Source organism: Cygnus atratus, chromosome 1 (genome assembly GCF_013377495.2).
Source record: "Cygnus atratus isolate AKBS03 ecotype Queensland, Australia chromosome 1, CAtr_DNAZoo_HiC_assembly, whole genome shotgun sequence".
NCBI classification, from domain to species: domain Eukaryota; kingdom Metazoa; phylum Chordata; class Aves; order Anseriformes; family Anatidae; genus Cygnus; species Cygnus atratus.
In genome coordinates this window covers 118,274,722-118,297,555 of record NC_066362.1, presented here as the reverse complement: position 1 = coordinate 118,297,555, position 22,834 = coordinate 118,274,722, and the positions used below count along the sequence as shown (strand labels likewise).

The window sequence follows — 22,834 nt, the reverse complement described above, 5'->3', positions numbered from 1 at the left end:
TTCTTTCCTCTTGAAGCTGTGAAAAACGGTGGAAATCTAAGCATATACTTTATGCAGTATGATTTTATTAAGTCAGTGTCCAATTTTGAAAAGTGCTTCTGCTTTGCTGTGTAACTATTGTTCTTCTTGCCCTCTAAATTCCTTTGTGTGGTCATTCCATGAAGGCTGTTAGTAATAGTTGCTCTTTAACTGTTATAGTGTTAGTTACATCATAGATTTTATTTTTCCCCTGATACTTGAAGTTATACAGTGGCGAAGATGGCACTTTCTTTTTAAAACAAGTTTCAGTTCTCAAGGCGTATGGTAGGTTGCTCACTTGCTGTAACAGACACTGCTTTTCTAGTTCAGAACTTGGCTGACACTGTCTGTTTCCAGAAGTAATAAAAGCGATTATTATGTAAATTTCTTAACTTGAAAATGTGTTCTGCTATCTCAGATCAGAAATTGGACATCTTGCTACCTATCTATGAACATTTTTTTTTTAACCTGAGGAGTTCTGTTTCAAAAGACAAGAACTGAAAGCAGAAATTGAAAATTAACCAGCTGCTAAACTACATACATTTTTATTGTGATCTGTAACTCATTAGAGCCCACTGATTTTATTTTTTTAATCAAGCACCTTTTTCTGGTGGTTAGAGTTCTTAAGTAGCTTTTATACCTGATGTTGCCAGTGGCCATCGGCATTGACTTTCTGGAGTGACTCTGGAGTAATTTCTTTCATTGTGACCCTGTCTTTAGTGTGATGTTTGCATCCTCTTTAAATTGTTTCAGGAACTAAAATGAAAGGAACTTATCAGAGTTGAAAGTATTTATTAAGAATAAAATTTCATCATTGTTATGTTCAAGTGCGAGGAGCAAATTTGACAGAGTAGTATGAATCCTGTCTAGACTGTGACTTGCATTATTCCTGGCAGATGCGTTTATTTATGGAAGATTATCTTTTTATGTGTAGACATCAATGGATTATTTTTCATTAAGCAAACCATAAGACTATCAAGTGATAGTCTGGAGTTTCTATTTGAAAAACAGCATTGAGCAGCAAGACTGATGTTTATTTTCACATAATTCTGGAATACTTGCCAAGTGTTTTGAATAATGGGCCTTGCTCCAGAAATAAATGTCGTAATGATTTGGATGCTATAAATTTATAAGGGAAAAAATGGTTCTCGTTAGTTTTTTTGTAGGCTAGAATATTCTTCATTCTTTTTTTAAAATCTCATTGACTCTCTACTGCTGTCTTTGTTATGGATTTTGTTGTTCGTAATGTTTACATTCGGTTTTTACCATGCTGCCAAAACTTCTCTGTACAACACACACAAGCAAGGTGCAATGCAACTTAACAATTTGTAGCTTATTGAAACTGAAATGAGATTTCACCACATAACTTAAGCCTTCAATTTTTATCCCAAATCTTGGCTTTGATGAATTGCAAAGGCTTACAGAGGGTGAAAGAGTAGAGGGGCAGGCCCTAGAACCTATGAAGGAAAAAAAAAAAAGCTTTTTCTAAAGATCATCTATTTCTGGATGTCCATTTGCATTTCTGTGGGACTACCCTTGAGTTCATTCCTGAAATTATTTTCTGCGTTTTCTTGAACTGTATATTTTCAGCCATCTTTCTTAAAGCAAGGACAGCAGATTTTTGTTGCTTCATGTTCAGAAATTTCTTAGCTAAGTTTGTTGGGATAGAACTAATTCAGTGAAATGAATTACAGAAAGGTCAATGTGGTATCTGGGTATAGAAGAACTTAAATACTTCAGGTAATTAAGAGTTCTTGGAAGTGCCAGAATCCGAGTGCCATGTGTAACTACTGCATCCGTGGGCAAGTGTGTGTTCCTCAAGGCTTATCAGCTCCAGGTCACCTTCTGTTCTGCAGTGTCTGAGCCAGCCCTTGCCAAACCACTGAAAAGTTTCTGTGCTGTACTGCCCGAGGCTTCAGGTTTAGGGGGGCGCTTCACAGGCCCAGTGCCATAAGAAGGCATGGAGCCAGCTCAGGTTTTGGGGTTCCAGCTGCAAAGTTATGAAATCCAGAGTCCTAGAGAGGAGCTGGGTGATTCTGCTTGGGGCTTTGGCGCTCCACCTTTTCCAATCCCCCTAATGGCAGCTTGCATTTACTGTATGTTGCACATCGCCTTTTTAATTCATGTTTACTTTTTTTCTCATTGCATAATCCATTTCCGTAACCCTTCTCTGAATACACAGCTCAGAGCTGCATGCATGCAATTCTGTCGTGTCTTCCTCATCATTCCCTGCCCTTAGAATTTGGAAAATGAGCGAAAAAGGGCTGCTTGTGGTCTTACCTAAGAGTTACTGATACTGAATCTGATTCAAGCAGTAGATACCAGGTGGCTAATATAACTGCTGCTTCTCTTCTCATTGCCTTTGGATTGCTGCTGCTTCCTCTCCCACCCTGCTGTCTTCCTGTACGCTGCTTTTGATGATTCTCCTGTCTTTGTAGATACCCAGTCTTGGCTCCTTCCACGAGTAGCATACGTCCTTTCAGAAATACAGAGGAAGGTCATTATATATCTAGAAGTTAGTTATACGGGTACCTTTTAAGGTTCTCCATCTTTCCTTTCTTCCCAAGTTAAGTGAAACACAGAAAGGACGATACATTTTGAAACGTAATCTGTTTTGGTGTTCCTACATTTCATTTGAGAAGTCTTGCTGACTGAAGCTGGCCCACCATTGTGGGAGGAGGTGGTGCCAGCAGTACTTGGAAGTTTTAGAGATTTTAGTGCGATATACTGGTGCTCAGAGGAACATTAAAATCACTTGAGGGCATGCTTTAAATTTGTGTTTGAGAACTAAGTTCATTGTTAAATTTGAAAGGAGCATTTCCTCTAGGTCAAGCTGAGTGGGTTTAGATGCCTTCTCTTGTCCTGTTCTTTGACAACCTCAGCCTACATACATCTTGACACTCTTGGGGAGATAACTTAGTCCTTTGTTTACTACCAATGCAGAAGTTTTAGGCAGTGTCCATCTCTCCTGCTCTTTTGTCATTTTGTTATTGTGCTTTGTAGCCTTGACTTTATAATGTGCAGATGTTAGGCACCCAGACTGAGCTAGATGGGAAGCTAAGGTAGAGTTTTTGATGCTTGGCTACACAGTATATATCATGTACCTCTGGTAGTGTTAAAAGAGGGAATGCTGGTATAGTTCTCAAAGTGTAACAGTGGCTTTCCAAAGATTCTTGCTTTACTGAAGCTGCTTGAGAGCTGCACCCACTGTAAACATATAGACTGCCAAGCCTTGTTGTGAGAGTTTGGAAAGTCTTTATGGCATGTAATAATACCATGGAGGACATATGTTATGTGATCACTTTTGAAAGGAACCTCTATTGTACAGTTTTTAGTGACTATGAGAAATTCAATTTGATAAACCAAATAAGTCCTTCAAAAGCCAGGGAACTGACTGTCAGGAGGTCTCATTAATGAATGGGGGGGGGGGGGGGGGGGGGCAGGACTGGTGACCTCCAGAGCTCCCTTCCCACCTCAGCCATTTTGTAGTTGTGTGAAATTCAGGTATACTCAAAGAGTGAAAAATAAAGGTTATACTTATTTTTGCTACTATACCTTCAGTTTTACAAGCATGGCAAAAAACCTATCATGTTTTCAAAATAATAGAAAAATAAGCTAGAGGAGTGCAGTTGTTCAGGTGTCTTTACTAGAACATTAACCCACCATTTATTTTGTCCATTCAGTCTTACATAAATTTGGCTTCATACAAAGTATCTCTTTAAAAAAATAACTCTGGAACTTTGAACACCAAACCTTTGATGTCTAAGTCACTACTTTCAGTATTTAAAGGTTTGTGTAACAACTAATGAAATTACGTATGTAATAGTTGTGGCTGGTTTTCTTTTTTTTTTTTCTTTTAAAATAGGCCTTGATGTCAAAAGTGAAGCATGCCAGCGATTTTTTCGAGATGGGTTAACAATATCTTTCACAAAAATCCTTACTGATGAGGCAGTGAGTGGCTGGAAGTTTGAAATCCATGTAAGTGGTTTTGTTTGTTTTAAGTTTTTTCTGAAAAACGTAGTAATTTAAATGAGAATGGAGACTGCATTTGTGACTGAGGAGACTTTAGAGACTGAATGTCAGAAATCATCACAAGAGGGAAATGGAAACATTCTCATATACGTGGCTCTTGGAAGGAAAAATCACCCTTCTTTCATCATTATTTCATCGTAGTTCCTCTGGTGTTTTTGGAAGGAAATAAAACACGAGATGGTAATGGACAGGAACTGAACTTTGAATGTTCAATAGGGCAGTTCTTGTTCGCGAGACTGTCTTTGGTCAGATGCATAGAGACCTGCTTATTTTTATGTGCGTGGTATGAAAACTTCATTTTTTAATAAAAACTTTCATCAACCTTCTAAATTCTGAATGTTTGTAGCAGCTACTTGAATATTAAAAGCTGCATCTTGGACAGCTGGGCACGTGCCAAATGAGAAACTGTAAAGATCTTGATAAGCAGATTGAAATCTGTGAGAGAGATGGGTGAAAGAAGGAAAAGTCAATAGTTCAGTGTTGAATTGTGTTTCAAATAATCAAAAATATTTGGGTCTTTTTCCCAAATTTTTTTTAGCTGCAAACAGATATAAGTTTGTTTAAACCCTTTATTGGAGGAAGTACAAAGTTGTAAGTACAGCATTGTAAAACTCTTATGCAACTCTGCATGCTAGGTGCAAATGGTTCAGAGTTTATAGTTCGTGTTGGAGTAGTCACCTGCCATATTGTTTGTTTGTTTTTTTCTTAATAGAGATGTATTATTAACAACACTCATCGACTAGTTGAACTCTGCGTGGCCAAGCTGTCCCAGGACTGGTTTCCCCTTCTTGAACTTCTTGCCATGGCCTTAAATCCTCACTGCAAATTCCATCTATACAATGGTACACGTCCCTCTGAAACAGTTCCTGCAGGAGTACAGCTTGCTGAAGATGAACTTTATGCCCGTCCTCCTGACCCACGATCACCAAAGGTTATCAGCTTTTTCAGACCTGAATATTGAAACGCTTATTTTATTACCTGCTGTTACCTAGCTACCCAGTAGCAATAGAGAATTGTTTTGGGGGGTGGTTGTACTTGATTTTTGTATATCTATAAAATGTTTTGCTGCTTTTCACTCTTCGATCAATCATGATTTAATACATGCTTGCTCTTCTGACTCTTTCAGTCTTTGGTCCACAATGAAACTGAGTTGGGTTTCTGTGGTAAACTGGCACAACTCTATTGGAATGCTATTCCTACTGTGTTAATGTGCTTGCTTGTATTTGCCAGGTGATGGATTTAACTTCTCATTCAATGAGATTTTGTTGGCGACACATTTTAAGGAGGGGATTATGTGATAACATAGGAATTTGCCCTCCCTTTTCTTACAGTTCCAGAAGATGGGAACTAGGGAATTTTTTTTTTTCCAACTGGCAGTTCAGATTGGTAATTTGTTTCAGTTCTCAGGTCTGAATTTTTCAGCGTTGTTTGCCCACTGGTATTGGTATAAACTCAGGAGATACATGAATTAAATTTTTGTTTCTTCTTTTTTTTTTTCTTTTTAGTAGAACTGGTAGCTATTGATATGTGAGAACAGAAGATAAAGAACTCTGTGTCCTTGGACTTCCTTGCATTGCTATACTTGTTTGTAAGAATGTTATTTTGTGTTCTTGCTGCATTTTTATGCAGCATTATCACATCCAGGACCAGAAAAGAGTATCAGCATCATCCTGTTTTCCGTAGAAATTTAGCAGCCAAGCCTGAAGTACAGGCATTTAAATACTTATCTATTTGATAAATTTCCTTGTATATCTAACATACAGTATCTGTTTGCCATGATAATGGGAAAAAGAGTTGTCTATTTCTAAGCATTTTCGTAAAACTGAATATTTAAACTATATAGGCTCATTCCCTGATAATTGTTACCTTCTAACAGTTTATTCTGTAAATAGTTTTTTTTAAGTAATTTTGTTACCGGTAGGTACTTAAAAGTACTTCTAGATCATTATTTGTAAAAGTCAGATAATAACTGATTATTATATTTCAGGGTTGGCTAGTAGATCTTATCAACAAGTTTGGCACATTAAATGGATTTCAGATCTTGCATGATCGCTTCATGAGTGGATCAGCATTGAATGTTCAGATAATTGCAGCTCTCATTAAGTAAGTTTTTAAAGAATATTTTACGTAGTTCAAGTTTTCCAAATATGTTTAATAGAATATGGAGTTAGTACGAAACTTAGTCTTTTGTTGAAGCACTCCCATTGCCACACTTCTTAACTAGTTGCCTTTAACTTCGATGTTTCATGTGCTTGTAAATAGACTTAAATTTCTGGGATAAATTGCTCCTTACTGTCTTAGTATTACACAGCTATGGATTATGACACTTTGTTCACTTTTTTCTTTCTCTTTAGGCCATTTGGACAATGTTATGAATTTCTAACATTACATACAGTGAAGAAATATTTCCTTCCAATTATAGAAATGGTTCCACAATTTTTAGAAAATTTAACAGATGATGAACTGAAAAAAGAAGCAAAGAATGAAGCCAAAAACGATGCTCTGTCAATGATAATCAAATCTCTAAAGAACTTAGCTTCAAGAGTTCCAGGACAAGAAGAAACTGTAAAAAACTTAGAAATATTTAGGTTAAAAATGATACTTAGGTAAGATGCTATTCCTAATATGATACGATCCATCGATATTTATTTCACACTTCTTACATTTAATTTCTCTTACAGGTTGTTACAAATTTCTTCTTTCAATGGTAAAATGAACGCACTAAATGAAGTTAACAAAGTAATAACCAGTGTGTCATATTATACCCATCGGCATGGTAATCCTGAAGAGGAAGAATGGCTTACAGCTGAAAGAATGGCAGTAAGTTCTCCTCTTCATCATAATTCATTCAATAGGTTGTCTTCCTTCTTATCACTTAAATTGTAGAAGGAGCTATATACAATGGATCCTGCACAGTACTCGTTTTCATATGTAATGTTGTAAACAGTAGGTATCACATCATAGTAATGTCATTTTAATAGTAATCTTTCAGTGAAAAATTGCTGTATTTGTTTCAAAGCTTCCATTAAGAAATATTTTCAGTGCTGCTAAAAACATGATCTAAAAAGGGATCCTCAAATAGCACGTTTTTTATATAGGGTTTAAAAAGGAAAAAAAAATAGATGAAACAGGTGTTATTTATTTGAAACATAAGTGACACTGTACCTAAAAATTGAATGTTCATTTAAATGAGGGTGTAGTCCACTTTTTATACTTCAAATTATTTTCTTCTAATGAGAATTCCGAATGATTACACTGCTTTCCACCTTTCAGAAGCAGAAGTGTGTAGAAAAGTAAAATGTTCATCTGTATTCTTCGGTACAGAAAGTTCTAGACATCACATTTTGTGATTTTTATTTAACGGTCACAAACTTTGGATACTGTTCTACGCTTGAAAGCATGTGTGGCTAACAAATAACATGAGCATATATAAAGTTAAAGCAATTTTGCTCTTTTCTCTTGATCTTTGCAGAACTTATTTTTGTTGTTTTTGCACTATTCTGCCTCAGCATTGTAACTAGCTAATGGTTTATAATCTGCAGAAGGACTGCTGGCAAAACGAAATTGTTGCTAAGTTTGACCTTTTCAAGCAGTAGGGAGAAATAGCTCTCTTTTCTTATGCACTCTTTATAGTTTGGCATCTCAGACAAGACCTCTGTTTTTAAATGAAAATATCTAGGTTTATGTATTTTGCAAGACTAGATTGAACGTTTTAAGTCTGTAATCACGGACACTGCATTGGACAGTTTGCTGTGTATGTTTTTCTTTTGTGATGCTCAAAGTGCACACTGCTTTGTTTCAGTTGGAACAAAAAAATAAGTGTATGAAGCTATTTTCAGTCAATGACACCACTGAAAAAAATTGTATCTACTTAAATACTGCTTGAATATTTGCCTGTAATTCAATTAGAAGCATTAAAAAAAATGCAAGTGGAAATACATAAATAATCTAACCTTCTTACACATCAGTCTTTGCTTATGCCCTTCTTGTGCCCTATACTGTAGGGCATACCAGTAAAACTAGAAGTTTCTTAAAATGGTTTTGGTATTTAATGATTTTGAATTGGAAAAGTTTCTTTCCTTGAATAGAAGACTTAACTGTTCTTCTCACCGGCTTTTTGTTTGAGTTTGTCTGAACTTTTTTTATGCTTAGAGTTCATGATTTTAATATGCCAGGAAAAAATATTTTCCTTAAGGTATCACAATGACTGGCACATTGGATTATTTAAAACACTGATATTTTTAAAAGAGGAAAGTAAAGACAAAATACCTTCCTCTTGTTCTCAATCTTTCTGGCTTCTCCCAATTAGAGTATTGTATATAAAAACAATCCTTAAGTCTGATTTATTTTTTTTATTTGCTTAAATATTATTGATAGCACTTCAGTAATTTGAGATGGCACTACTTTCTTTTTATATTCAGGAATGGATCCAGCAGAATAATATTTTATCAATTGTGTTGAGAGATAGTCTTCATCAACCTCAGTATGTAGAGAAATTAGAGAAGATTCTTCGTTTTGTCATCAAAGAGAAAGCCCTCACTTTGCAGGATCTTGACAACATTTGGGCTGCACAGGTAAAGAATTAAGATGCTAGTCTGCTTCTGAGCAGGAAGGAGCTTATTCTATGTCATGTACTGAGAAGAGGAAGACTTGTGCTTCTTATGATTGGTATTAGACAAAGCTGAAGAAAAATCTGAAACCAAGTGGTGGTCTTTTTCAGGATTCTGTGTCTGAGAATTGTCTTCTCAAATGTGGTCAGTAAAGGAGGTCAAATACCTATGTATGCAAAGTCTTAAAGAACAGCATCCCCTGGGAATCTGCTTTTAAGGGCTTAAGGGTCCACAAGAGCTGATTACTTTTCAAGAACCACCTTATAAAAGCACAGGAGCAAGCAATTCCGGTGTATCATAAGTCAAGTAAGCCAGGTGGGAGACCAGCTTGGCTGAACAGGGAATTCCTTTTGGAACTCAAGCAGTGAAAGAAAACATATGATCTCTCTAAGGTCACACAGGAAGATTACAGAGCTGCAGTTTGCATTTACAGAAGAAAACACAAAGACCAAAGCTCAACTAGAGTTAAAGCTATCCAGTGATGTTTCATAAACAAGCAAAGCTTTTTAAAAGTATGTTAATATCAAGAGGAGGTCTAAGGAAAATACTGGACCATTACTGGATGATGCTGGTCACTCTGTAGGTGCAGCCCCACCTGGAGTGTTCTGTGTAGTTCTGGGCTCAACAACTTAAACAACATAAATGTTGAGGTACTTGACTGTGTCCAGGGGAGGACAACAAAACTGGTAAAAGGGCTGGAAGGCATGTCCTGTGAGGAGAGGCTAAGGACACTGGGTTTGATAAGCTTGGCGAAAAGGAGGTTATGGGGTAACCTCGTTGCTCTCCACAATGTGGTGATTAGAGGAAATGGAGAGGGAGGTGCTCATCTTTTCTCCTTGGTATCTAAGTGACAGGTTGCATGGGAATGGGGCAAAGGTACATCAGGGGAGGTTCAGACTAGACATTAGGAAAAGCTTTCTTACTGTGAAAGTGGTCAAATGTTGGAACCTGCTGCCTAGTGCTGCCTGTCCGTGTTTGAGGCATTTGGATAAGGCCCTTAATGATATGTTTTAACTTAGGGTCAGCCCCCAAATACTCTGACAGTTGGACTCGGTCTTTGTAGGTCTGCTTCAGCTAAAACTATTTTATTCTATGATTTAACTTTATTCTATGATCCAACGTTATGGTTGGTAAGTCTTCAGGAAACCCCAAAGCTGAGTAAAGTCTGAATTATGAAAAATCTAATAATTATGATTTAATGTTTTAAAATACAGTAAAAATATATATTGTTATTCTCTAAATTCAGTACAGTTGTTTCTCATCACTTTTTTTTTTTAACTCACTACAATTCTTTTCCTGAGCAGGGATCTATTAATAAGGCTTACAATAACAACTGTTCTGGAAGTTGTTTAACAGCAAATGCTTTCGTTTGTAAATTTTTGAATATTCACTTGATTACTTAAATGATCAGTGAGACTGGGCTACCTAGTTATGGGCTGCATGAGTTTAGATCACACAAAGCGCAGTTGAAGAGACATAATGATTATTAAATATTGAGTATACAGAAAATGAAGGGTAGTTTTAGGATAGAAATAAGCATGAGGGCACATATCCTTGTTCATAAATAATTGGTAGTAAAACTGTTAATGTAATTGTACAAGCCCTTAGGTCAGTTAAAGTGTGGGAAGGCTAAATCCTGTTTTCAAGATAGAGGGCTAATACAGCAATTGGGTACTAGCGTACCCCTTGTTAGTATGTGTTCACAATCTTCTGAACTGTAACAGTTTGACTTAAACAGATTTATATAGGTGTCCCTATTCAGGCACCCCTTGTTCAGGTTTGTTTAAAGCACTTGGGACCGCAGGCAGTGTAGTGGAGGCTTGACTTGAGGTCTCTGATGTTTCAACTTCATAATCTCTAGACTTCAGTTCCAGCATGATAGTAACTACACAGGCTGAAACTCAAGACAATGTTTTTTTTTCCTAGTTATACTCAAATCCCATGTAGAAAACGACATCTTGTAACTTAAAGCAATCAGAGATCACTTGAATTAAGGTGATCATACTGTTTGTTTTCAACTTGTCTGTAGAGCTTTCCAGACTGTCTTTGTAAGAAATCTGGGCAGTGGGGAAAGATTTAGAAAAGTGATTATGCTTCTTGTAGGCTTTATTAGCTATCACCTTCTATAGGAAGCTTCACCTTCTGTAGGAAAAAGTGACCAAAATTTGGGCGGGGGGGGAAATCTTCCAGGCAGTTAAGTATATTACTCAGAGGCCCTGAAAACAGGGATGTGTGGATAAGTTAGTTTAAGCCATACTTCTACTGTTCCAGAAATGCATGAACAAGTTGTGCAACCCTTAAAAGATAGGGATAGCCCACCGCAACAGTTACAAAATAAGTTTGGGAATAAATCTTCCATGCTTTCAAATACCTGCTTTACTCTGCTCACTTTTTTTTTTTCTTGCTTCCAGTTAGATTGTTGCCGCGGTGCACTTGCAGGTTTGTTTTGCGTTTTTGTGTTTGTTTGTTTTCCACTGAAAATTGGATTCAGTAACCCTTACTCAGGTAGATGTTTTCACCGTGGCTTTGGCCATGAAATTAAAACAGACTTAAATTTAAAAAAAAAAAAAAAAAAAAGGTAGGAATACCAAAGTCTGCTAATATAGAATATTATTTTTCCATATTCACTACTCAGCATGTTTAGTAGTTTTTAAAAGTTCTTATTAAATGATTGCCTCTAAGAGCAGCTGGAGCATGAAATTTCGGTAGCGGGAGTTGATTTACTTTGTAGCTTTATATAACAGGCAGGCTATTTTAGCTCTGACTCAGTGCAGTACTGATGTGGTTTTGCTTTCAGACTGGAGCCATTATGTTTTGCCTGGGTTTAGAGGGTGAGCATGCACAGATTTACAGTTCATGATACAGTAGTGCCCTGAGAATCTCAATATACAATTAGAATAAAAATAAATAGTCCATGAGAAGTAATAAAAATATGCTACTTTTGGCTTTAGAAGGCAACATAAGCTTTAAGTTTTACTGATCTTACAAAGACAGCATTTACAAAATAAAAGTATGTTTGATTCAAGGAGTAACGTTGAAGACTCTAAAGGCAAGAATTAAGTTGCAACCTGTTGAGTTACAGGAATTCATCCAGATGGACCAGAAATAAAATTGCAGAGATTAGTGTTGGGATTTTATTACTTACATTCTAGAGCATTTAGCTAGGACTCTAAATGGGCTTCCCTGTTTCCATACAGTAAGCTCACAGTTCACACACTAGGTTTTGTATCTCCTCATGCTGTGTTATACAGCTCCAGTACATGCTTCTCCTTTCATATGTTATACTAGAGATGGTCTTTCTGTCCTGTATGCTCACAGTTTTTCTATCTATCCAGAAAATGGACTACTAAGAGAGTAAAAGGAGGAGATATTTTGCAAAATTGAGTGGTATAACTGGTTCAGTAATTCCTTCTCTCATCATCTGACTGATAACATGAAAATGAATGTTGCTACTTTTTTTTTTTTTTTTTTAAGTAAATTTAGGGCCCACAATTAAGAATTCTACAGCACAACGTATTAGGGGCTGTTTTTGTTGTTTTTAAGTGAACTACTGATGCGAGCTTTTAGAGGAAATTATTTCCAAAACTGCTCAAGCATGTATTTTTAATACTCTAAAAGATTAATTACATCAGAGATTTTTTTTCTCTTGCATATTTTTTTCTACACTTGGGGGAAATTTTTCTATAGTAGGCTAGCTACTGATACATATAGTCCAAAACTGTTGTTTTTCATGAGCGCAGATTTAAAGTATAGGATGTGCTATCCTGCTGGGAATTATAAGAAGGAAACGTTCTTCTCACCCAGAGTCAAAATTCAGTTAGCTGTTTTTCCTGTGTTGTCTTGGTCCTTAAATGTCAAAATTGTGATATACGCCAAACTCTAATTTAAAATATTATCTAGTATATAACTCAAGACTTTGCCATTAGTTGTTTGGTTGATAGATTTTATAAGGTTATAAGCTGCTGTTGGCTAACAAGTCGTTCATGAATCTGCTAGCACAAAAGAAATATTTCAGCCTAAGAAATTACGTGTAAATGTGTGGAAATACTAAAAATTGTCTTGCAGCTTAAATGAAATTCAGTGAAATTCATTGAAGAAGTGGATTTTGAGTCCTTAAAAAAAAAAAGGAGAAAATACTAATTTGTAAATTTAAATGCTGGTGTAGACTACATTTTACCATCCTAGCATGATTTAAAAAAAATAAATATTGTGACTGCAGTATTCATAATTCTAAATAAATACTTGTGTACATGCACAATGCACTCACTTTTTGAATAGTTACACATACAAGGCAAACTTTAATAATATGATTTCCCAGTGAAATGGATACTAGTTTGACGCTGCTCCCACCACATCAGCTATTCTTGCTGAGCACTTCAGACAGCCTTCTTGTAAAACCAATAGAGGATGTCTTACTACTTGAGTTAATATTGATTGTTACAAACGTTGGTCAATTCTTTTTGTCTTCTTGACAGGCAGGAAAACACGAAGCCATTGTAAAGAATGTACATGACCTCCTTGCAAAATTAGCTTGGGATTTCTCTCCTGAACAGCTTGATCATCTGTTCGATTGTTTTAAGGTAATTATGCATGTTTTGACTGTACTCAGGAAACGGATTGTGAAGTTGGCTACAGATTTGTGACTCTTTCAACATGTACTTTATGTGGGCAGTTTTCTTGTGTTAAAAGACTTTCCTGTATATAGCAACAATTTGTAATGTGTACTATTAAAACTGCTAGATCGTGTTATACTTTATTGAGCATCCACTGTGAGTTTTGTTTACTTCCTGTCTAAAGCAAAGGCTCATTATGCTAGTTTAATTGATGATCACTTCTGGATAATGCACGTATGTTGAGGACTGTAGGGTTGCTAAATGTCACTATGCATATTGACCTTTTCAAATAAATTACTTACCTTTAATACCTTATTGTGTCTATTCTAAATTATTAATTGTTGGTGGTTTGATAAATAATGCTTTTCTCTTAGTGTTAGAGTACCTTTCATGAAATTTACCAGTTATTGCTACTTAGCATCTTCAAGTAGAGGAGGAGGTGAAGGACTCCTTTCCCCACTTCATCTTTATCATGTAATAATTTTGCCCTGGTTAACATACACATAGGAGGAAACAGGAAGATAAAGTAAAATGTTTATAAACATAGAATGATTTGATTGTAGCCATTACACAAAACAACTTGTTTCTGAAAGATTGTGTTATTCACTGGCTTTTTATGTATGCTAACATTTACATTTTTAGCTTCTAGTAGTAGTCACATGGACTGTTCTCCTGTTGCACTTTCAGGAGGTGAGAAAATGCAAGCAAGCTTTGTAGACTCAGTTTTCTGTTTTTAGATAAATGCCTGACAGTAACATTTTGGCTTGCATGCAATTTGTGCTCCAAATCAGAAGTCACCCATTAATTGGTAAATATGAGCTGAATCCTCCGTAATTTAGATATTGACTTAAATGCTCAGAAGTTCTATGGGTAAGCCACAATGTCTGACTCTGAGAGACGGATATGAAGCAATGTTATATTGATAACTCACTCAGAAAAAAGGTTAACTTGATAGAGAGAACGTTTGTTTCTGTCAGATTCAGAGGCACCAGTAATATGGAATTTTACTCATTTAGCGATTGTAAGTTAATTAGGAGTGTTTAAGTATAAGCACAGGAGTTTTGAGAAAGCATTTGTAAGAAACAGCTGAGTCCAGTCTGTTTTGACTACTCGTGAACTGGTCGGTGTTGTTGTTAACTTTTACAAGCATATCTGTGGTGTTTATTTAAAGATCCTTAATTTTTAAGTCTCAAAGTTAAATACATTTAAACTGTAAATGCTAGAACTGTTCAGTTTTGACTTAGGTATTGCTATAACGTGGTATTTTTAATGAAAAAATGTGAATACTATTTTTTGTGAATACTATATTTTTGCATCAATTTAATGGTTCATGCTATAGCATGTGAGATTAGAAAAGCGTAACTTTGATATTGAATAAAATCTTTCTTTAGGCAAGTTGGACAAATGCAAGCAAGAAACAACGTGAGAAGCTACTTGAGTTAATCCGTCGTCTTGCAGAGGATGACAAGGATGGTGTGATGGCACACAAAGTGCTGAACCTTTTATGGAATTTGGCTCATAGTGATGATGTACCAGTTGATATCATGGACCAGGCTCTTAGTGCTCATATTAAAATCTTAGATTACAGCTGTTCACAGGTGTGTAATCTGGTATGATTCTGTTGTGAAATCAGTCACTAAAAGTTTCACTCTCCACCCCCCCACCCACCCCCAAAAAAAATAATTAAGGATGTTGGTAATATAGCAAATGTCAGCCAAAATATTTAATTTGTCGTGCTTCAAAATTAATCTATTATCCACCTTTACAGCCATTGGCAGGTTTGTTTCATAGTTGAGAAACTGCTCCTCATTGTTTCTTGATATTTTGTAGCAGTTTAGTCTGACCAATGAGTAGAAATAATTGAAAGGAGAAAAAGCAACTGAGTTTAAGACTAGTGATCTTATCTAGCTATATTTTTTCTTAAATATGTACTGAATTCTTCAGTGGTTGTTGCAGGCAGAGTTTGTACCATACTGATAGCTTCTGCTAGGATGCAGTGCTGTTCAGATAATCTTACGAATTTATGCTTCAGAACTAAGTTGGTCTAGTAGTTGTGTGGCTTTGTGTGTTCTGTTATGTTGTGGAAGCAAATAAAGTGGGGAAATGATTATTGTTTCTAAAATATACTTGATTGTAAACACTTGTTCTTTAAGGATCGAGATACACAAAAAATCCAGTGGATAGATCGTTTTATAGAAGAGCTTCGCACAAATGACAAATGGGTCATTCCTGCACTGAAACAAATTAGAGAAATTTGCAGTTTGTTTGGTGAAGCACCACAGAATATGAGGTAAGAATGGAATGCAAATACAGTGTCTCTTATAAGTTGAGAGGGTTGGAATGAACCAATTTTTTGCCTTTTTTTTATTTTAAATGAGAGGCAGGGAGACCTTAGTTAAATCTTTACCTGTGTTTGAAGATGCTCTTTTGTGTTTTAATGTGTATAGACAGCATCTAAAAATTAAAACACAGTGTTTTGTAAGAGAGCATTAATGTGAACTCTTTTTCTGAAACATGCTTTTACTCATTTTTAGAAGAATAGTAGTCTGATTTGCAGAGAATCTGGGTTTGTTTTCTGTTATGTATGGACTTCAGTGCTTAACAGTAAAATTAGCTTACAAAGTATAAATAAGATACGTTATCTTGTGTGTAATTAAAAACATATATATGAAAATCCAAAAAGGACTTGTTAAAATCTAGAAACTTGATTTCATTAACATACTTTCTCACTACAGAAATTGTTTGCCAAAAAAATTTTGTATCCACATGAGAAGTTTTACAAACTTCAGGAAAAAGTTGTTTGTTTATCAGTGCTATATAATTGCTTTGTTTTCATTCTTGTAAGCAGGTAAACTATTCAAATCAATATTGCTGTTAAAGTCTGCTTACAAGGTCAAGGCAGGGAAAGTTGAAGAAAACAAGCCTTCAGTTTACCCAACACTACCTTCTTACTGATACTGGTTTAAGGAGCTGTGATATTGCATTCCTGGCTCTTGGAGGCTTCTTTATTCATTTAGTTTGCAACCTATTTCTCAGTTTTCATGACGCTTTAATCCATTACAATTTTTCATTAATGATTGATTGAGGTTTTTGCAGCAAGGTCGCAAAGATACTAACTTATTAGCACATATGTCTGTTTTCTGTGTCTTAGTTCTTAACCTTTTACAGGCTCTAAGATCTAGGGGAATGTAGCTGCCTGGTTACTTTCGGTACTTGTTCAAGTTGGACACTTAATAGCATAGTGCTGGAACAAAAAAGCTTTGCTTTCAGTTCTTGAAGCAGAGCTCATTCAAGGCACTGATTGGGTTTCTGCTCTGAACTAATCTTGGAAGGAACCTAACTTTTCTTTTCACTATAGAAATTTAGTTTTGCTCTAAGGCAAGCATATGTACAGTTGGATGGCTTGAATCTCTGTCCCTATTTTTGGTCAGATTGTTTCTTCCATTTGTCAAACTTCACTGAAGTCTGCATTGCAGTATGTGGTAATACATCAGTTTTATGCAGAATTTGAAAACATGTAAAGTAGGAAAGAAAACTTTAGATTAAAGGTTTTACTCAAGGGACTCTCATGTGAAGAAGCCTTTATTAGGTAGATGCATTTGAGGGAGTTCTTTAATCAGAAATTATTGCACAGGTGACTGGGACACCATAGTGAGTTAAAACATGATTTTGAAGTAATTAGTGACTTTCCAGTCCTCCGAGCTTCCAGATAATTTGTAATATTGATACGGTTGGGAAACTGTAATGCATGCATCTAACACATGCCGACTTAAAACTTAAATCTCTACTGTCCTTCAAGAATTTGGGTTGAAAATAGGTTGAAACAGTTGTTCATTGTGACAGTTGTCTCAAAATATCACACAGAGCTTTCTGTGTGTGACGTTAATTCCATAATGGTTATACTACTCTTTTTGGGTGTTTAAATTCATTTGCAATTAAAAGTTTAGTCCAGAATGAGTAAGGCTGTTGACGGTTGGCAAACATAAGTATAAATTACGTTATGCCATTACCACCGTAGAGATTCTTGTGGGGAGGAGGATCTAATTGTTGACAGTTATTTCTGAAGTTGAGCAAAGTGACAAATAGGTTATATAGTTGCTTTGGCAACATTTAACTTCCTGACTACAGGGAAACACTATATGTTTTGGGAGTTTAGCTTAACCAGAATTGCAGTAGCATTAGAAAGTAATTCTTGGATGGGTGCAAGGATACCAGTTAATGTTAAGAAATAGTCAACTTTGTTACTCAACGATTCTTAGGGTACAGAAAATTATTCATTTTTCTCTGTGTTGAAAGGGAGAATGTCTCCTGTAGACCACTCTCAAGTGCTTAGGTTTGACCTGTGTCTACCCTAGCAGTACAAGGTTGGTCTCCAAAATTGCTTGCCTAGAAGAATTAATTGAACATTGTTAGGACCTTCTGTAAGAGTTTGAATTTTGTAACTGCTTTAAGACAATGATGAACTTAGTCTCAAGTCACTTTTTTTTTTTTTTTAACCTAAAAGAAGAATTTGCTGGTTTATGTCTCTGGACCTTTAATGTCTGCTTTTAATGGTAGATAGCATTTACTGGCTTAATAGATGATCTCTCGACTTTGAAAGCTGAGTCATATGCAGTATTATGTGAGGCAAGTTATATGCGCAGATAAATAATCTTACTGTTTTTTTAAAAAAATCCATTTAAATTAAGTTGGTTGGGACTTTGGCTTTGTCACCGCGAATATTTTTTGAAGAAAATAAATATAGTCTAATTACTGTATGTTCTTCTTAGCATTTCTAAAGTACTTGGGCATTCATTTCAAAATGATACCTTCTCTTCCTATACATTGGCTTTTGATATCCATTTAGCAGAAGAGTAATGGAAAGATAAGTTTTGCTCTTAACATCCATTTTTCATGTTTCTCAGTTAATTAGTAAAGCAGTATATTATAATGGAAACATCATCAATTAGCCCAACCTTATGGGATAATTTTGTAGTTTTATGTGGAGTTTGCTTTAACTGTAGAAAGCAAACTTGAAAAGTCTTGTCAAATTAGCTTTTTCTTCTGTGCATATGCACAGTCATCTTGCCTTTGACTCCATCCTAGCAGATGATTAAAATAACAGTTTACATGTTGCTCACAAATACTATGCAACAACTCCTAGCTCATAACTCTAGTCCTTAAAATTACCAGCTTTTTGAACTGGTTGCTAATCCAGGTGAATCCATGTGTCCACATTGTCTGTTTGTGCATGTGATTGAGGGGTGTGAGGGGCAACATGTAAAGTGTATCTTGGAAGATTTACTTAGTCTTCTGCAGATAAAGTTTTTCCTTTGCTATATTTGGTGAGATTGATACAAATGCCTAATATTATGAGTGTATGAACCAAGCTATTGGCATCTAAATTCAACAAAATACACCTCCTTGCTTATGCTCGTTCCCGTGAGTGTTTCACCATCTGTATTTCCTAAATCATCAGTGTTCTTATTTAATGTTACCTTTTGTCAATACATCCTTCTATCTAGAGCTAGTGTCTCAGGTAGCCATTAAAACAGACATATAATGTTTTGTTGTTTTTACCTCTAGTTTATGCTGAGCAAGGGGGTTGACAGAGTTGGAATGAAGTGTACTTGGAAAGTTTCTTATGGTGAAAACAAAGGACATTCTTTCTGTATATATGAAGTCCTGTGTGTTTTCTGCCTTCATGCTTCTATGTATTTTGTCTTCTGTACTGCAGACTTCGTTTTTTTTAACACAATTTGTGCTTTAAATGCCTTTTCCAAGCTGTTCTGGAAAACTCTGAATATTATGAAACAGTCTTTTGAAGATGTCTCTGCTTAGTAGGCCATATTCTGCTGGTAGCAGATAACAAAATTACTGGATATCTGGGAAGAAAGTTGATGGCTTCTGTCTTTTAAACCCAAATTGACAGTGATCTTTGTTCTGATGAATCAATTGAGCTGTTGTCATTACATCTACAGTGCAGTGTGGTTATCATCTGCAAGATCATTAGCAGCTGATTATGGAACTAGGATTTCTTGCCTCCCCTACTGTTCTCACAAGGTGTGGTGATACTGTTGAGTGTTGTAGCTCATGTGGTACCGAGACCAGGTTTCCCAGGAAGGATGAAAGTTCCTACCAGCAGTCTAGTCAGCTAGTTCTGGAGTGTACTCTGACAGTTGGAGGAAAGGAGAACAGTTCTGAAATCTCATTTATATTTCTTCTGGGCAGGCTATTGGGAACAGCAGAGAGGCAGTACAACAAATAGCTCCTTTTTCCCCCTCTTTCTCTTGAAGAGCCATGCAAATTTGCATTGGTTATGCAGCCAAGACGTGAGTGCCGTGCTATAGAGGAGTTGAAGCATTTTAAGGTTATTCTGCAGGGGCAATTAGTAGTCCCACGTTCTAGAATTTGATAGTGCTCATGGCATGTGGGTGTTGTGCTCAAGCTATGTATTTGCTCTTGCAGTTTACTTTTGCAAACTAAATATGACTAATATCCTTTAAGAGTAGCATTTTGGTGAGATTTTTTATAGTAGACATAAATTATCATTTAATTATTTATTTGTGGTGTTTCTTCTTTTGAACTTTCCTTCTGTTTTTGTCTTACACTGTATGTTGCATGTAACTGCTTTTTTGTCTGCACCAACTTTTTTTAGATATTGTTAGGGAAGGAAAAAGGTAATGTAGAGCTGTGTAGTTTTTTGAAGTATTGAAAAAAATACAAGACTGAGCTTTCATTCTGAAAATTGACAATTTTAGTTTGTTTTAATATTAAATTAAGAAAGTAATATCGGATGTGGAAGAAACTGTGGTTATGCATATTGTAGCTATACTACAGCCGAGAGTCTCCATCTTTACCGTGCGGTTTGCAGGCAGGTATTTCTATTCCTGACTTGCTGCAGATATTCTGCCTCCGGCATACTTAACTGCTCAGATTGCTTCGATACTTTTCATACGTACTACAACTGTATAATCCTCATTATGTAACTGCTTTTAATAACTGGTAAAAAACTATTGATGCATCAGAAGAAAAAAAAAAGCATTGTCAGAGACCTAGTATGCTTTTTATTTTAGATCTTTTAGCAAAGTTTAGAACTTGCATTGAAGACATTAGTTTCTTAAATAGGTTTATGGACTGTTAGGTGCAAGACTTCTCTGCTTTTCTTACAACACTTATATTTTAATTTCAGTCAAACTCAACGAAGTCCCCATGTGTTTTACCGACATGACTTAATCAATCAACTTCAGCACAATCATGCCCTAGTTACATTGGTTGCAGAAAATCTCTCTGCCTATATGGAAAGCATGAGGCAGTATGCTAAAGGTAAGTTATTAAATAAAAATTGGCCTCATAAATAGTGTGTAAAAAACTCCAGTTGAAAATGGAGTTGAAAGCCAGTTCTCATAATGAAATAACTGTTATTGTTTGTTCACTCAATTTTAGAGCGTTTGTGGGTTTGATAGCCTTTGTGGTGTCAGACTGGGCAAGAAAAGCTTAAAATGCAAATGGTTTGTTGGTTCATGATTGAAAACATGGTGGTCTACAGCACGATATGGGGAAGTGACTGCACTTTGTTTATCTGTGGGTTGATAAGCATCATCTTGCCCTACTTAGATTAGGGTGGTGGTTTTTGTGGAAAGTCCTAATAATAATCTTGGATATTGTCCCACTCCTAGTTTTGAATTTTTGTAGGGTCCTTTGAGAAGTGTTTTAGTCAATTCTGTTTGAAGCCATTGTTTGGAAATTGTCAGGGAGAAGGACTTAAGACCACAGTGATACCATTTTATTTTATTTTTACCGTGCAGTTCTGTTTCTGTTTAGCTGCTTTCTCACTGTGTTTGTTACCAGCAATACTTTGGCAGCATATTGTGTTAGTATTTATAAATTTCAGTTTAAACTCAGCCCTGCACTGATGAGTTTACATTCTTATCCTTGAAGGAAGCTAGCTTTCTAGCTACTGAAGTAGGAGTAGGGAATTGAAGGAGAATGTTGGACAATGACTGTCCCTGTAACACTGGACCAACAGTACTCTGTGTATTGAACTAAGCCAGCAAAACTGAGAGGAGGAAACCCCCACACATGTACTTTATTGACTGCAACCAGGGACCATTCTACCCTATGCATGCATATGCGTACCCTACATAGCATCCTACCAACCTGTTAGTTACATCTCAAAAATGGCACTACAATATGTAGGAATTCAATTCTGACTGTTTGGAGAGAACAGGATATGTGCATTTTGTAAAGTCTGTCTGTGTGGGGTTGTGTCTTCCTATGCTTAGGTAAGTTGCCTACAGACCTTAAATTCTGTAATTCTTTTAATCTTGGAGTACTTGATACAGATACCTAAAATGTTCTTTGAAATCTTGTTTTAATAGTGGTGCAATGTGAAAATGATAGTTTCATCCTGGTGTAGGTTAATGAGTACTACATTTAAGCTAAATCTGCATACCATAGCTATATTTTTGTTATTCAGAGGTACATGGGAGGGTTTACCCTAATCTAAGTGTTTTCATTAATGATAACATTGTACTAATTAATATTAAAATGGTACTAGATGGTTTGTTGTGTTCTCAAGCAATAGTGTCTTAAGTTTAGTCTTGTCTGGGAAGGTAGAATAGTGTGTGTTTTACTTCATGTAACTTCTATAAGCTATTGGAGTGCTGTTTAACTTTGCAAAAGTGATGCAAAAACACAATTCCATTTATAGTGAGCTTTGCATCTTAACTCTATGGATAGCTCTCTTTTTCTTGGACTTTGGCCAGTGATGAAAATCTGGGGTTTGGCCTCAGGGTTTTGAAGGAAACATAATCAGCAACTATATTCTAATGCATTTGTGTTTGTACAAAAATAGCCTACACATGCTATTCATATATGAACTGTTATTCATTATTTTCAATTAATTTTTAACTCAGAAGCCAAAAAGTCATTTTTGACAATATTTACCTATCAAATTGTCAATGACTTTAGCCCAAAAATTAGGCTAATGTCTTGCATGTTTTTTTTCTTAAGCAAAAAACTGCATCCCGGTCCCCTATTCTTTCCAGCTCCCCCTACACACACACGCACAATGACTCAATAAAGCAGTAATACAAACATTTTCGGCACAGTAGAAATTAAAAATTTGCAAAGAGAATAACTTTAATCTACTCAGTGATTAAACTGTGCTTTCTTGAAATGAAGCTTCTTCAAAATTTCTTACCATTTGTATAAGAGTGCAAAAACAAAGGAACACTAGTGCAGCTTTTTTTTTCTTCCTGGATACTTTGTCTGCCCTTAATTATGTATTACACCATCTACTAATCTTCTAGTTACTATACTGAGACAGTATTACACAATTCCTACCTATACAACTTACTTCAGGTTTTGTAGAATAAGTAGAGCAGAATACAGAGAAAACAGCATCAAGTTTGCACTCATCCCAATATTTCCACGCCTTCCTGGAGGAGGAGAGAAGATAACGGGGGAGGGACGGGAATGAAAGAAAGGAGAAGGAAGTTTATCATGATTGTACAGACAGATGGTAAGAACTGGACAGCTGTAGAATCAAACCAAGTTGGTGAAAGTGAATGAGACGGG

At 35.9% G+C, this 22,834-nt stretch overlaps 1 protein-coding gene across 2 annotated transcripts in view; it reads left to right on the top strand.

Annotated features, from left to right (window-relative positions):
• The window catches only part of USP9X (ubiquitin specific peptidase 9 X-linked), a 100,474-nt gene that overhangs the window by 30,021 nt on the left and 47,619 nt on the right, over window positions 1–22,834 (top strand). For both annotated transcript variants that reach the window (XM_035542362.2, XM_035542361.2), the window contains exons 5-14: window positions 3,884–3,996; window positions 4,763–4,981; window positions 6,038–6,153; window positions 6,405–6,656; window positions 6,732–6,870; window positions 8,472–8,624; window positions 13,136–13,240; window positions 14,665–14,871; window positions 15,427–15,563; window positions 20,445–20,578. In XM_035542362.2, the coding sequence (XP_035398255.1) occupies window positions 3,884–3,996; window positions 4,763–4,981; window positions 6,038–6,153; window positions 6,405–6,656; window positions 6,732–6,870; window positions 8,472–8,624; window positions 13,136–13,240; window positions 14,665–14,871; window positions 15,427–15,563; window positions 20,445–20,578 (1,575 nt within the window). The remainder of the gene's footprint in view (window positions 1–3,883; window positions 3,997–4,762; window positions 4,982–6,037; window positions 6,154–6,404; window positions 6,657–6,731; window positions 6,871–8,471; window positions 8,625–13,135; window positions 13,241–14,664; window positions 14,872–15,426; window positions 15,564–20,444; window positions 20,579–22,834) is intronic.